This window comes from Camelus bactrianus, chromosome 6 (assembly GCF_048773025.1).
Source record: "Camelus bactrianus isolate YW-2024 breed Bactrian camel chromosome 6, ASM4877302v1, whole genome shotgun sequence".
NCBI lineage: Eukaryota > Metazoa > Chordata > Mammalia > Artiodactyla > Camelidae > Camelus > Camelus bactrianus.
In genome coordinates, this window is record NC_133544.1 from 37,767,646 (window position 1) to 37,784,001 (window position 16,356).

The 16,356-nt window shown below is 39.9% G+C and overlaps 1 protein-coding gene across 5 annotated transcripts in view; it reads left to right on the top strand.

Moving 5' to 3' along the window:
• SLC35F4 (solute carrier family 35 member F4) overlaps window positions 1-16,356 on the top strand; it is a 222,314-nt gene that overhangs the window by 189,024 nt on the left and 16,934 nt on the right. For 4 of the 5 annotated variants that reach the window (XM_074365468.1, XM_074365471.1, XM_010962368.3 and 1 more), the window contains exons 2-4: window positions 4,228-4,413; window positions 8,650-8,947; window positions 13,524-13,743. In XM_074365468.1, the coding sequence (XP_074221569.1) occupies window positions 4,228-4,413; window positions 8,650-8,947; window positions 13,524-13,743 (704 nt within the window). Of the gene's footprint in view, window positions 1-4,227; window positions 4,414-8,649; window positions 8,948-13,523; window positions 13,744-16,356 lie in introns of those variants that run through there. The other variant, XM_045522051.2, reaches the window with a different exon arrangement.

Here is a 16,356-nt window from a genome sequence, read left to right on the forward strand (position 1 = left end):
GACACATCGATCAATGGAATAGAATAGAGAGCCCACAAATAAACCCATGCACTTATGGTCAATTAATCTATGACAAAGGAGGTGAGAATATACAATGGAGGAAAAAAGACAGTCTCTTGAATAGGTGGTGCTGGGAAAACTGGACAGATATGTGTAAAAGAAGGAAATGAGAACATTCCCTAACACCATATACACCAAAACAAACAAAAACAAACCCTCAAAATGGATTAAAGACCTAAATAAAAGACCAGAAACCATAAAACTCCTAAAGGAAAACATAGGCAGAATACTCTTTGTCATAAATCATAGCAATATTTTTTAAATGTCTCCTAAAGCAAAGGAAATAAAAGCAAAAATAAACAAATGGGACCTAATTAAGCTTAAAAGCTTTTGCACAGCAAAGGAAACCATCAACAAAATGAAAAGACAATTACTGAATGGGAGAAAGTATTTGCAAATGATATGACTGATAATGGGTTAATAGCCAAAATATATAAATAGCTCCTACAATTCAATATCAAGAAAACAAACAACACAATTAAACAAATGTGCAGCAGAACTGAACAGACAATTTTTCCAAGGAGTAAATGCAGATGGCAAACAGGCACATGAAAATATGCTAAACATCGCTAATCATCAGGGAAGTGCAAATCAAAACCACAATGAGATTTCACCTCACATCTGTCAGAATGGCTATCATCAAAAAGAATACAAATAACAAATGTTGGCAAGGATGTGGGAAAAGGAACCGTCTTACACTGTTGGTAGAAATGTTAAGTGATGTAGCCACTGTGGAAAAAACAGTATGGAAGTTTCTCAAAAAACTAAAAATAGCCAGCAATTCTACTCCCGGGTATATATGCAGAAAAAGCTGAAAACTCTAATTCAAAAAAATATATGCACCCCAATGTTCATAACAGCACTACTTACAATAGCCAAAACATGGAAGCAGCCCAAGTGCCCATCAACAGATGAATAGATAAAGAAGATGTGATACACACACACACTAGAATACTACTTAGCCATAAAAAAAGAATGAAATTTTGCCTTTTGCAACAACCTAGATAGACTTGGAGGGTATTGTGCTAAGTGAAATAAGTCAGACAGAGGAAGACAAACATTGTATGATATCACTTATATGTGGAGTCTAAAAAATAAAAGTGTTGAATATAACAAAAAAGAAACAGACTCACAGATATAGAGAACAAACTAATGGTTACCAGTGGGGGGGAGGGGCAAGATAAGAGGGGATTAAGAGGTAAAAACCATGTATAAAGCCACAAGGATATACGGTACAGTGCAGAGAATATAGCCAATATTTTGTAATAACTATAAATGGAATACAACCTCTAAAAATTGTGAATCACCATGTTGTACACGTGAAACTTGCATAACATTGTACTTCAACTATACTACAATAAAAAAATAAAAATAAACATAGCTGTGGAAGTAGGGCAAACATTTTGGATGTGTAAAATTAGAATCTTATGTATTTTTGACACTTTTATCACAACAGTATTAACACAGCATTAATTCAAGCACAGTACTCAGTATGTTTTGCTTCTGTTGATTTTTGAGTAGCTGTACATTTTTTAAAAGTTGAGATTAAATAATAAATTTTTGTTAGGTCAACTTGACAGAATTAAAAGATGGTATTGCTAACTCCATTTTTATATTCCTCTACTTTTTACAAGATTAAGGAAAAAAGAGAAAGAAAGAAAAGAAAACAAGATATACTTTTGTTATAGATGGAGATGCCTAGACCATGGAACTAACACTTGCATCTAAGTTACACTGCTGTTCTGTTAGGTTCCCTGATGGAGATGATGGTTCAGGAACTCAAGCTTAGGTCCTATTTGTTTGTTTATTTATTTTTGCTTTTATTTCTATTGCTTGGGAAGATTGACCTAGGAGAACATTGCTTAGATTAAAAAAATATATATCAAAATTATAAAAGGTGGGAGAGGGGAGCAAGAAAATAATAGATTTTTTTTTTTTTGGACATCACTACTTCTCATGGTTCTGCTTTGATTGCTTCAAGTGATTACTCACATAGTACATAACACGATGTATTCAAAACCAAAAGAAAGCCAAGATATCATTGCTATTTCAAGATTTTGCTTTTGACAGTTTCTACCTCCTTTCTACCATTTCAGAAGTACCACACCAAGACATAACATCCATGACCCAGAGAGAATGACAGTCTCTGTTCTCAACCCTCTATCAGTGAGAATAAAGAATATACACAAACACCCCAGAGAGCAGTCAGAGCAGTATACCTGTCTTAGAATTGATAGCTATCAGTGTCCAAGCTGATTCTGATACTCTTCATCTCATCATCCCAGTTGAACCTCATCAAAGTCAACAGGTATTGTTTGAGGTCACACTGTATATAGAACATTTCCCCTAGTTCTTAGAGACCATTAAAAAAAAGCACAGGATAGATATGTACAGACACAATTATGGACATATATATACACTGGGTTGACATACATACACATATTTCCTAGTTCTGACAACTGAAAAGATCCACATTCAGGGGTATCCCAGTAACAGTGAGCACACTCACAGTCAGATCTTGGTTTCCAAATACCATTCTCCAAATAAAGTTAATAGAGATCCTTAGAGAAATGACTGATTCCAGGAATGGAGCATGGTAAATAAAAGATGAGCCCAGAATATCTTTAGTGCCAGAAAGTAAGAAGAGCTTAAAAACAAAACAAAACAAAAAACCCCAAAAGAATGGAGATGTGTCAAAGGAACTCAGAAGTCAATCTGAAAGAACTCCCAGTGGTGAAAGCTGGAATTATTTGTGCAAAAGAACGAACAGTCCAGGTTTGATCATAACCCAAAGTATAAAATATATATAAGCCCATACTAATATAAATAAATGACTGAATGGATAAAGGGAGAAAAAAAAGACAAATCTTCTCTTGAGAAGAATTCCAAATACTATGTGTAGACATTTCCCCTCCAGAATGTAAAGCTTAACACTTCTTCATTCCTCACCACGGAGTATGGGCTGGAATTAGTGACTCACTTCCAAAGAACAGAGTATGGGAAGGGGAGAAGGACAGTGGAGAACCCTGACACACGCTGTCTTGACCAGGTGATCAAGGTTAACATCATAGGTAATAAATCATATTGGCAGCATATCAGGGCTGATATCACATAATAAGAATACTTCACCTTTGTGGTGTTCCTCCCCGAAACACATAACCCCAAAATAAACATGAAAAGAAATCTAACAAACTCCAATTGAGGGACATTCTTCCTACAAAATACTTCAACAGTACTTCTCAAAACTTGTGAAAAATAAAGACTGAAATACTTCCGTAGACCATAGGAGGCCTAAGGAGACAAAATGACTAAATGTAATGTGGTGTCCTGGATGGGATCCAGAAAAAGGTCACTGGTGATAAAACCAGTGAAATCCAGATGAAGTTCGAGTGTGGGATACAGTGATGCAAAGATGGTTCAGGATCCGCAAATCAGTCAGTGTGATACACCGCATTAACAAATGAAAAATGAAAATCAGTCATCTCAGCAGGTGCAAAAAAGCATTTGACAAATTCAACATCGATTTATGATAAAAACTCTCAGCAAAATGGGTGTACAGGGGACATACCTTATCATAACAAAGGCCTTATATTACAAGGCCACAGCTAACATCATACTCAGTGGTGAAAAGCTGAAAGCCTTTCCTCTGAGACTGAAAACAAGAAAAGGATGACCCCCTCTTGACACTTCTATTCAGCATAGTATTGGAAGTCCTAGCCAGAGCAGAGGAAACACCACAAAGCTGGATTTTAGTGATCAACCTGATGGAACAGTGTAGAGTGGATTTAACAGGAGAAGCTGTTGGCAGTTTTATGAGTTAGGAATTCAACAGTCAGCCTCAGGAAGAAAAGGGAGGAAGCAGGCATAACATCACTTTGCTTTCCCAGAGGTAAACTATTCCACTGTGATAACAGTTCTAATCAGAACAGATATGTCAACCCAAACACCATCTTCTAACGTTCATTTCCACTTAATGGGTTTATCTAAAAAGATCCTTTATCTTAAGGACACAGACTTCGCCAACATAGCATTTTCTTATTAGGAGCCTCTTTTGTAAAATTAGCAATGAGTTCGGTAAATATTCCATATATTTTACTGCCAAGGCATTTAAAAATCTGTTTTTTCCTCCAGGAAGTTCTCAAACTGGCATGAACTCTTTCTCCCCAGGTACCTCCAGATCATCGGTTACTCGATGTAAACCAGGAGCCAACTGCCCCAGTTCACACAGTAGCATCAGTAGACAACTGTCCCCTCTGTCTGTCACTGAAGATTCTTCTGCTCCTATTCTTGAACTTCAGAGTCGAGGATCCTCTGGAGTTTGTGGACACAGAGCCGAGAGGCAGAACAGATCAGGTATGTTGGTGACTTCCCCTTAAATAACAGTACGTCTAAGTAAGCTTCTAACCAGCAGTGCAAGATCTGACCATTGGCACAGAATGTAGAGATGTTATATGGACTCTCAGAGGAGGGTGTGGGGAAAGTTTATCAAGTAGAAGGAGAAGGAAGAAGGGAAATGTAGAGGTACAATCTGTTAATGGTGTCTGGTGTAGCAGAGAAATAATACCAAAACCTATAGTTGAAGGGCTTAACACATGGTTGAACAATGACTTCTAATGACGTTTATAAGGAAACTAATTTTCTCATTTTTAAGATGTCAAAAGCTAGCATCTTTTAACTCAACCCTGGGGTTTAGCAATAGCACGCTGTGCCCATTCTGAGACTAAAAGCACCAGTAAAATCACAGACTCTGCTCTTGTCTTCATCAAGACTGCTAGTCCTTGGAGCCCATCAAGTTTTCCCAATTTTATGTCTCCTTCAGGACACTTCACTTGCCTCTTTGATCAGTCAAGATCTCTAGCCTTTCCTCACAGCCGACTGACACTCTCTAACTCCTGGGTTACTTGGGTTACTGAAATTACTAGATAAATCTCCTGACTATATCCATGAGTTTCCCAGCAAATGTATCATTTTAAAATGCAGCAGGGTCCACTAGGCTGCTGGCCAGTACTGTTACTTTTTGGTGGTAGACATCTGACTGCCTTCCCAGAGATGCTACCAAGCCCCGAGTCCATACTTACTTCCTCTTACATATGACCACACTTCTACCTTCCAGAAGAGACCAAAACAACTGTGTGGTAACAGATACTTTCCTCTCTGCCTCAGATGTCTCTGTTCTTTTGTTTGCTGATTACCATCATTGCAGAACCTCATTTGACTTTTGTGTTTGTTGCCCTTCTGATGTTAACTCCTTCTCCTGTATCCCTCATCACCTCCTCTCCCTCTCTTCCACCTGCATTTTCAGTCTCTCCTCCTCCATTTATTCCTTCAGCTTGGCCAGCAACGTATTAAAATCCTTTGCATCCTTAAAATCAATAGTAACAACAGCAAAGACAACAAAATGCTCTATCCAAAATAAGTGAGTAGTAAAAGAAAAAAAAAAGACAATGAAAACCAAAAACCTCGTAACTTTGAGAACATTGGCTTTAAAAAAATAAACAGAAGAGAAATAGTAATTCAGGGGAATCAGTTACGGATAGGGGTAAACAAAGGTATAGAGGAGATGTGAAAGCCTCTTCTAGGGTTCTACTAATTTGAGATCTTTTATATGAGAAAAGATATATTATCAAAAAATGACAACATTTAAAAATGATATCTCAGCAACTATGGACCCCAAGGCTAAAACTCTTAAAAAAAAGTTAAGAAAATGACATCTTAAATCTTCAGAAAGTTTTAATTGGCTTTAATAAGTTGCAGTAATATTCTTATTATCCCAGTTATCTGCAGGACAGAATGTTCCAGTTAATTAAATATGGTTAATAAGGACTTGCCCTATCTATCATATACAAATTACAGATCTCAAAGACAGTACCATTAAAGACCAGATGGGACATAATTTACTCTTTCTGTAATGATTCAGAAGGCATTTGGGGATATTCTGAGGCACCAAAAAGAAAAGAGAAAAGGAGAATAATCTGACGAGCAGCTCACCTGCTTTCAAGAATATTATGGTGCTTAACCTCAAAATGAATCCCGTGAGATAGATGTTATCACTGTTTGACAGAGAAGCTAAGAATGAAATTAAGCATATTCTCTGAGCCAGACAATGGCAGGGGTAGGACTTCCACTCATGTTTCCAAATTCCAGTGACCTTTAGCATTCTTTTGTATGACTCCAATTAAGATTCATAGAAATGGATGGAATTCCTGATAAATCAATTTTAATGACATATACAAAACTCTAAATCTAAGCAGGACTAAAGAAGGTCATGTTTAAAATGGTCAGAAAAATAAAAGAGCCCTGGAGAGGCAATCTTTCTCTAATATCTATAGATGGTAAAATTAAAGAATTGTCGACAATTAAATCTAGTTAGCAGAAGGAAGAATCGGTCAGTACGACGGAGGGATTTAGGTAACTACTGACGTCATGAAAAGTCCTTTCCGTTACATGATGGTGGTCACGGTGCAATCTTCAAAGGTGACGGTGAAGGCAGCTACCAGCTAAAAGGGGTATTTAATATCTTTGTAGAATCATTCCTTCTTTACAAGATGGCCCCTGAGAGTGATGTGATCTGAAGTGTAGTAGAGTTTTCTCGTTCTCTTAAGTATCACTTCTCTTAAGCCCCATGCAAGACTGCCATTCCTGCTAGGAAGCAGAACTTTTCCTCCAAACCATTTCTGAAACTTCCAGTGCTTAAATGGAGAGCTCAAGCCTGAAACCTAAACAGAATGAGTATTCAGAATAAAAAGTTTGGACCCTGGAATCATGCTGACTTGGGCTCAACCCTGAACAATCTTTAATACAAGTCTCAGTTTTTTCATCTGCATAATGGGAATGATAATACCTCCGTCATTGGGAAGGCCTGTGTTCCCTTCCTAGCCTTCCAACACGAGTCTCTTACTCATTTTAGTGTTTTCCCTCTACTGTCTGTATAAGCCACATGGTCATAGAGGGAGTTTGCGGAAGGGTTATTAAAAGCCAGTATTGTCCATACACAGCCAAGGGTGCTGGCCAATTCAAACTTCCAGACTCATCTCAACGTCCTGCCTTATGAAAGTTTCTCCTGATCATTTCTCACTTCACCTCTTAACAAGTGTTTCTCTCTTGCCTCCATATGGCCTTGTATCTGTTATGCTTGGCCCTTATCACACTGTATTAGATGTGTTTTCTGGCCTTCCTTTAGGTAATGAGCTCAGGTCTTTCATTTTTGAACCACTGGGACCTGACTAACTAGCTCCTGGAAGCCTCCATAGCACTTTGTTGAATAAATAAATAAAAGAATAACAGTTTTCGCCTTCTGGAGGCCTAGGCCCTGAGAACTCAGCACTGTTGGTAAGACTTGGAAGTCATGTAGTACTTGCTGTGTGCATCCTCACTTAGTTTATATTCTCCAGTGAAGAATTCACTTTCAAGGTTTGCTACCACCTTTCCCCCACATAATGGTATCAGAAGGCCTTAGCTGGATGAAAGCCTTTGCCCCCAGTGGGGCAGTCACATCTGGGTCATTAAGCAGTGGGAGCACATTCAGCAGGACAGCCAGCAGGTTCTAGAGAGGTAGAGTGAGAAACCCATCCACCATGACTCGCAGTGTGTGGGCTGCACCACTTTCTTAACCCCAGGATAAACCTTACACTTAAAGGAGGTGCCTGGAGACACAGCAGAGTCTTGCAAGCAATTCTGCCTCCTTTCCCCCAGGGTCCTGCCATCTGGGATCTCAGCATGGGGACTCAGGGTGATGCCTTCTCCTGTTTAGCTTCCTGATAGGTACATAAATTGATTGTGTTGAACTTGTTTTCTCTGTCAGGGGAGAAGGCCTTTAAGATGATCACTTTCAGAGAGCTTTGATGATTTCAGTGTGAAAAAACTGCTACTAAATTTTCTTAGTAAACATAAAAATACAAAGCAGAACTCCCAGAAACATATTAAATAGTCATTTGTTCTGAGGTGGGAAGTGATCTTGTGTAGTCCAGACTTGCTCTGTTTTGGGGATGCATTCTTTTCAATTTAATAGTGATCTTAGTTGCCATTTAAAAAAAAAACAAAAACCTCAGCGGACTATAACAACAAATACTTGTTTTTCGCTCACTTTTCATGTCAGCAGATACAGGGCTGCTTTGGCTGGGTTCTCTCATTCTCCCACGTAGACTGAAACAGCATCTCCTATTTGGGATTTTCCATGCTAGTGGCAGAAAGGAAAAGCGTGAGGTAGTGGGACCCTGTGGTGCCTCTTAAAGCTTCTGTTGGGAGGTGGCATACCTCCCATCTTTTCACATTTGATAAGACAAAGGCTCAGTGAAGGCCAACCAATGCCTTTGGAGCTGAAACGTGTAATGCTGTTACAAGGGAGTGGGTAGGAGACACTGGAGGACAGCAGAGCATCCACCAAGTTCCTGAGCATTGTCATGGCCTGGATAGGGGTCCAGATGCACACTGTCCCTTTACAGAGATTCCAGAGAGAAAACAAGCCAGTTATCTGTCTCTTTGAATGATGGTAGGAAAAAACAAAAAACACTGGTGATTCTACTGTCTGCCTCTTTGATTGCTGTTTTCTAACTTGATTTCCGCAAATTTGTATTCCTTTCCTGTTTGCAGGGGATGATGGAACACAGGCTCATCCTGAGAATGGCAGCCAAGAAAACAGAATCAAGGCTCGCTGCCTCTCCTGCACGTCCGTGGTTCTGAAGGCCGTCTGGGGACTTTTGATCATCTTGTCAGTGTCATCATCTTGGGTTGGAACCACACAGATTGTAAAAATTACTTATAAGAACTTCTACTGTCCATTTTTCATGACTTGGTTTTCAACAAACTGGAACATCATGTTTTTCCCAGTCTATTACTCTGGTCATCTGGCCACTGCTCAAGAAAAGCAATCTCCAATGAAAAAATTCAGGTAGGTTTCATGTTAAATAGCCAATAGGAGATTCTCTGAAATAATTTTATGCAAATACAGATAATTTCATGTCTTTGGAGTATAAGCTGAGCGAAGGATGTGGAGAGGCAGGATCTAAGGTTGGTGATGAACACATGAACATGAGGAAACAGAATCGGTGCCCTCCCCACCAAGTTACTGAACGTCTAGAACCTGCCAGGTACCTGCTGGCGCTTTTGTATATCTTATCTTATTTAATTATCATTGGTGGTAACAGCCACCTTTTAAGGCGATGTTAATTATTCCCATTTAACACAAGAGGTAACAGGTTTGGAAAGATTAAGTGACTTGTTCAAGGTCACACACTTAAATAATGGAAGCCAGATTTTAATCCAGATCTATCTCTGAAGTTCATGTTTTAAAAGAATGCCCCACTGTCTTGAGCCCAGAAAAAAAAACTGTATTAATAAGATCATTATGAAAACATTTGCTCAATATTCTGGACACAGCCTTGGGGTGGTTTCAAAGATGCTGTTCTTTGCTGGTTGGGACACAGAGAGCCTTGTTGGTTGGTTTCCTGGCCGTGAACTTGATAGTGCCATGGTTCTAGTGGCTGCTCTGAGCTAAACCTGGCTTCTGCAGCCCCATCTTGGAGAGCCTGGGAAGACGACAAAGCCATGTCATCCAGCCCTGCACAGCACGCAAGGGAGGCAAAAGCAGCATTTGGGTCAAAGTTCCTCTGCTAACAGACAGCTTCTTGAAAATAAGAGCCAGCAGTAAGGAATAACTCCCCAGACACTCATTCTGATCACCAGTAGTCAACCTTAGCGCATGGCTGTGGGAGAGTGACACCTGCTTATCGCGTCTCAGCAGAATGACAATAAATTTGTCTTGCAGGAGCCAAAATAACCTTTCTTTCTTGCCCCTGTGCCTAGTGAAAGGAAGAAATGACTGTTATAATTGGTGCATTGTAAGACTGCTCTTAAAAACTTCAGACCCTGCAAAGGGCTTATCTTCAACTTCCACTCCATCTCCAGCTTGGAAGTGCCTGGGAATTATGAAAGTCACACTGTGGGCAGATTTTCCATGTGTGTCCATGAAAATTCAATTCTCATTCAAGAGACAAAAACCAATTGAAAAGTGATAAATGTTTTCCATTTTGGAGGAAAAAAAAACCTTTGGCTAAAAATACTTCCTATTTATTCCCATCAAAATAGACGTGATCTTGGGGCATAAGATCTTTTTTAAGAGCAATATTTAATAGATGATTGCAGGGGACATGATGATCAGAATAAAATTCTCCCTGTTTGAAAATACCTCCGTTTACCCACAGGGTGTGGCTTCTACTCACATGTTCCTGTGGTTTAGACATACATATTGATAAAAAACAGCAAAGGGTCAGTACGAGGAGGAGCACCTCAGAACACCTCACCGCAAGCCAAGCCAGCTTTACTTAAGACAACACATTTATAACCAGGGGCTCCTGCTGACAGAACTGCTGTCTAGGGAATGAGCTTCATCTTCGCCGTACCTCTCATGTTGAACTAAGTCTGACCTGAGTGAAATCTGTGACTTGACAAGATACCTCCACCTGTTAGTACCTAGAGTGAAGCTGACCGTTTCTGAAACTGAATCAGAGAGCCTTCATTGTCAAGCAGAAAATATTGTCTTTGAAGGGAATAATCTCCAGTGGCCCCCTCCGTGTGAGAGGTAACATTGCCAGAAAATCCTGAGATCCTTGATCTTTTTTCCCTGTAGACTCATTAACACCATCTGCCAAAAAGGCTCCCCCAAAGTTCTTGCGGCAGGACAAAGGGAAAACAGAGTTAGCGTGTAAGGCCGGACACAGAGTTTGTCCCACAGCGCCAGCCCCTCTGACTGTTTTCTCCTTTTGAATGGTATGAAAGCATCCAGTTTTTTTCTTATCACTAACATCAAAAGAATTTTCAATGAAGTTTCCAATCTAGATGGTACGGATTCTTCATGTGGAACTAGTTTCTGATATTTCAGTCATTCCATTTATATACTATCAAGAGAATTCAGTTGGCTCAGGTGAGAAGAAAATTTAAGAAGGAAAAAAAAAAAGAGCATAGTTCTGACAAGGGTATTTTGTTAAGGGGAAAAAAAAATCTCTAGGAAGCATGAAACTAGAGCCAAAGATATATTTGCCATATATCAGGAACCTACGAAATGTGCGTAAGATGCCACCTGAATCCAGAAAGGATTAAATACCTGTAGTGTAACTAACGGTGAACAGCACAGGTACATCACTCGCGTCCCCCGGCTTCTAGGGTTCTTTCCGAGTTTTGCCACCTGTCAATTCACTTTGTTGAGAAATTCTGATCTCATCATCCCAAGGAAAGATCTACTGTTGTTATTTGTTTCTCCATAGTAATCTATCTTTTTTAAACAAAATTTCACATTTCCTGGCACTTACTGCTTAAACAGCAGTTTTCCCCAGGTGAACTGTTATTTGAATGGAGAGCATTTTTAACTCTTGTAACAGTGACAAGGGGGGAGAAGGTTGGCAGTGAGAGGAGAAAGGGGCAAGGGTAACAAGGAGGAAGCCAAAAGCTAGGGGACAGGATGAGCCAGGCCAAGAGTCTCTGCCAGGCAGCAGCGCTTTGCCCGGGGGTAGGGGTGGGGGCCGTCCCCATCGCTGTGCCCCCACTGGCTTCCCCGAGGGGCAGAGTGTTCCCTCGTAGGAATCCAGAGTCTTCGCTGGACAGCACTCTACCCAGCATGATGGTGGGCTCTGGGAAGGAAGAACCATCACTGGCTAGGTCCAGTGATAAGAAAAGAAATCCTTTAGCCAGATACGGATTTGTTGTGGTTCTTAATAAATATGTATTTTAAAGGGCATTTAGTAGTTGTCAGGATAAACCCTCGACTCTCCACTCCAGCTGTCCCTGGCAGAACTTCTCATGGAGCAAATCCCTTTGTAAGGACAGAAAACAGAACTTGTGCCCAGATGCTCTATGGAAACTGCTGCTTGCTCTGTGTGTGTGCCTCTGATTCCAAGGATCACAATAGTAGGGCTTGGAAAGGCCATCCGTTTTCTAATGTTGTAAATCAACTAGACTTCAATAAAACAAAACAGAACACAGAGGCCATCCATTTCCCTGTGTGCACAAGTATGTGTAATTTATGTTCACTTTGCAAAACCTTTGCCTCTGGCTTCTTTTGTCCCTTTATTGAAGTTTTGTCTCCGTCGAGTTAAAATTTAGCTTTGGGAAATCCCATTTTCATTTTATGAAAATCTTTCCATTTTGGTTGTCTCCCACATGAAAGTCAAACTGTGACATGCGTTTCCATGTGATCAAAAACGCACGTTTAACCTTCCCAGAAGCGCCGGCCTACAATCCCCTGTGTTCTCGGCTGCTTGGAAGCAACGTTCACTACAAGACTTGATACTGAAGGCCATACCCATGCCTGAAACCTCACCACGTTGTCACAGGGGGCCCTCTGCGGGGTCAGTTTTTTCAGACCTGTGAGGCAAACATGGGCCGGAGGTTACTCTGGTTTGCAATACTTGGAGGCACAATTATTTCTCTTCAGAAAAAGCTGGATGGGAAACCAGAAACTAGTCCTATCTAGAGCTATATACATAGATTTATAAACATTATAAAGTCACAACTATGGATAACTTGTTGCTTTGAATGCAATAGTTACACTACTCTTAAAAATACGATGCCTGGTACAAGATAGCCGCCCAATAAAACCTTGAATGTTCATGAACAACTGAGTGGAAAAAATTAAAGCTGAATCTTCCCAGCCTGTTTTCAGTCCATAATCAAAAAGGCCCTGCTATTCCATCACTCCCATTACTGCCTATATGTATTGCTAGCTTCAGTACCTTGATTAAAACTGCCCTTGGGGCTAAATCATCAGTTTAGTCAGCAACCAAGCAAATCAAAGATGATTTAACTGAAATGACTATTTTTACACAACGAATTCAGACAATCCCTCCAGCATGGCCAAGTCTTTGTATAGAAATACAACCTGAGTTTTATTTCTTTTACCATTTTGGCATTAATCACAGACGCTTCCTTCATTTTTTCTGCCTTAAAAATGCTAGAGGGAAAAAGAAATGAGTCAGTTGGGCAGATATATGAGAGAGGAATAATGCTTTAGGAACAGTAGAATCCCAAGCTGTGTGTGACCCTACAGGACATGCAAGGCTGCGTGTTGTCTGTAGCCTACTCAAACTGTAGCAGCCATCTGGACTCTGCTGCATTTATCCATTGAGAAAAATCTTCTGTCTCTTCTAGTAACTAGTAATTCCAGCAAACACTCATTTTTCAGTTTCTCCAGGCTTCTCTGAGAATGGGCAGCAATAGCACATTGGCTACCCCAGGAATCTCAAGAGAACAGGTAGCAAGGCTTAGCCCCGTGCCCGAGGAGATGTGACTCTTCCATGGAACCTCTGTGCTCATGGCCTGTTGGTGGCAGAACTGTGTTCAGTAGGCTCCACAGCTGAACGATGTGGGGTCTTGAGGGTTTGTACTCTTGCCCAGAAATGGCTGTGAACAGTTAGTCAACCTGAGAAGGTGTGTTACAATGAATACCTGACTATTAACCTCTCTTTCTTCCCTAGGGAATGCAGTCGAATTTTTGGTGAAGATGGTCTGACATTGAAGCTCTTTCTTAAAAGAACTGCTCCCTTTTCTATTCTATGGACTTTGACTAATTACCTGTATTTACTGGCTTTAAAGAAGCTGACAGCCACAGATGTCTCTGCTCTGTTCTGTTGTAACAAAGCCTTTGTCTTCTTACTGTCGTGGATCGTGCTGAAAGACAGGTTCATGGGAGTGAGGGTAATGACACACTCGATTTAATACATGAAGCCCCATTTAATCATACATCCTTGGCATCTGGAGAGCTGCTTTGTTTTGTGGAGTTTCTGTGAAATGCTTCCCATTGGTTCTGAGTTCAAATGGGAATTGCATTAGGATACTCAGGCAGTTACAACATCATGAGAGGATAAAGAGATTGTTTCCATTGGGCAGTCAACTGATTTCAACAGGAGGCACTCGGATAAGGAAACTAAGTTCTTTTTTTTTTTTTTTTTTTTTAAGAATTAATGGTGTAATCAACTCCTTTTGTCCTCAGGAAAGAAGGGTCTGGGAAAATTAGCCACAGTAAAGATTATGATTTGCTTTTTTTCCCAATCAACATACGTTAGGACAACTTCCCCATGTTCTTCCCTCCCCAGAAATAGATTTAATTAATATTGGAGTAAGTAGATAAGATTGCCAAACAGTAATTAAAGTCACCAGAAGTGGTACAATGCTGTTAAAAGTGGCTGAATGTCTAGTGTGACTAATCTAGAGATGGAACTAAAAGTAACAACTTGTACTTTTGGGTACATATCCTTAATTGAACCCCATTAAACTTCCACCAACCACTTCAGTTCTGAGTTTATTCCTTTCAGAAGTAACATGGATTTAAAAATAAATTTTTTTGTATGTTTGTTCTATGTTAGATTGATTGAAAGCCATGCAGATTTAAGGAGCCAGATCTCATTCATACAATCTGGCATGCCACCATGATGAAAATATTGAGTAAATAAGTCTTTAGAAGGAGGTCCAAATGAATAGCCCTTTCCCAGAAGATAAGGATCACACAATTACTGTTCTCTGCAAGAGAGGTCCAAGATTGAATTTGAAACATATTTTGCTATCAAAATACTGCTCTTATTCCAATGATTTCAGTGTCCTTGCCCCACTAAATGCTGAAATTAATGTCTGTATTAGAGAAAGAGTTTGTAATAGCTGTTGTCCTGAACACTTTTTCTTAATAGCCAATTCTGGTTGTATCTTGGGAGATGCTGCTCAGAAATTCAGAACTGAAACTTGACATGAACAGGAAGTAGAAAGCTATGGTAGAAGACAGGATGGGAAACTGAGTCAGTCCACGATACCATCAGACGATACGCCAGATGCGCCACCATGCTCACCCTCCACTAGCTAATCTTTTATTTTACACCCAGAGGGCTTAGCAGCATGTTCTTACACATGGAGCACTGGTACTTGCTATCCGCCATCTGGTAACCTGACAAGTCCTTGAGAGCCAAGACCTTCTTTACATGCTCACTGACCCTTTCAGTTTGGGCTACATAATTTGTGGGGCCCAGTGAAAAGTGAAAATGCAGAGGCCCTTGTTAAAAAAATTGTGAATAATTTCAAGATGGCAACAGCAGAGCATTAAATGATGGGCAGGGCCCTTCAAATCATGCAGCCCAGTGCATCTGCACAGGTCACACGCCTGTGAAGCCAGTCTGCCTCTATTTCTAACACCTAGAATGATACAAGGGACAAAGTAGGGACTCGATACATCTTTCAGGATATAGTAGATAAACTCATGCTTACAAGGTCTTTCTCTTTGCTGTCTACCACCACCATGGATCATCCGCGAGAATTTGGAGGGCTTTGTCAGAGGAGAGGAAAAGAAAAGAAAGATTTAGGGGCTTTTTTGCTCTTTCAGCGGCATGTGAATTCCCAAAGGAAATCGATACATTCACTGTCAGATTTACCAGTGAGAAGATCAGTTGTATTAGAGTGAATGAATGCATTTAACCATGGAACTCACTTATGCAAGAGGTCATGTTTTTTTGAGGTCTTTCAGGGGAAAAAACTCGGCTGTGTAACTTATATTTAAATCGCAGTTTTAGGAAATCTGCCTAGATGCTACAAATCGTTGCCATTTTAAAACTGGCACCTGTAGTGGGTTGAACGGTGGCCCCCAATAAGGTGTTAATTGTTCAGCAGCCAATAAGTACTTGCTAATAATACATAATACATAAATTATATAAAATTATCCATGTATACATAATACACAAAACATAAAATTATGCATGTAAATACGTAACTTAAGACATCATAGATAACAACATGGTAAGCGTCACTGTCAGGCATGCTGGGAGAAGTCAGATTTTTTTCTTTTTAAATGACAGGAGGCACTTCATTTCTCACTGTGAAACATTAGGATGTGTTTAATGCCATGTTCTAGAAGAATGTCAAGTTGTAATTTTAATAATGCCCATAATCAGGCCATGGAATGTAAGAAGCACCAAAACATATTCAGCACTTTGCCTTTTGACAATATCAGCAATTCTTTTCCTTCTGAGACACGTTGGAACATGTATAACTAGGTCATTTGAGAAATTAGAGGAGGGGAAACAGAATATTGACAACATAATGCAGCTTTAATTGCCTCCCTCCATCGATAATCTAAGACACAGCCTGCAGACTCTGTCCCCACTTGGACTACTCTTTTCTTAAATAGTTAAAGGGTTGCTTTCAGTCATCAGGTAAAAATTTATATTTCTGACTCATCCTAAGTCTTTAGTGGTTCAGAAAAAGATGGTTTTTGGATTCTAATTCTCATCAGCATGACCCCAAGAATGATCACCCTTAAGATGAAATATG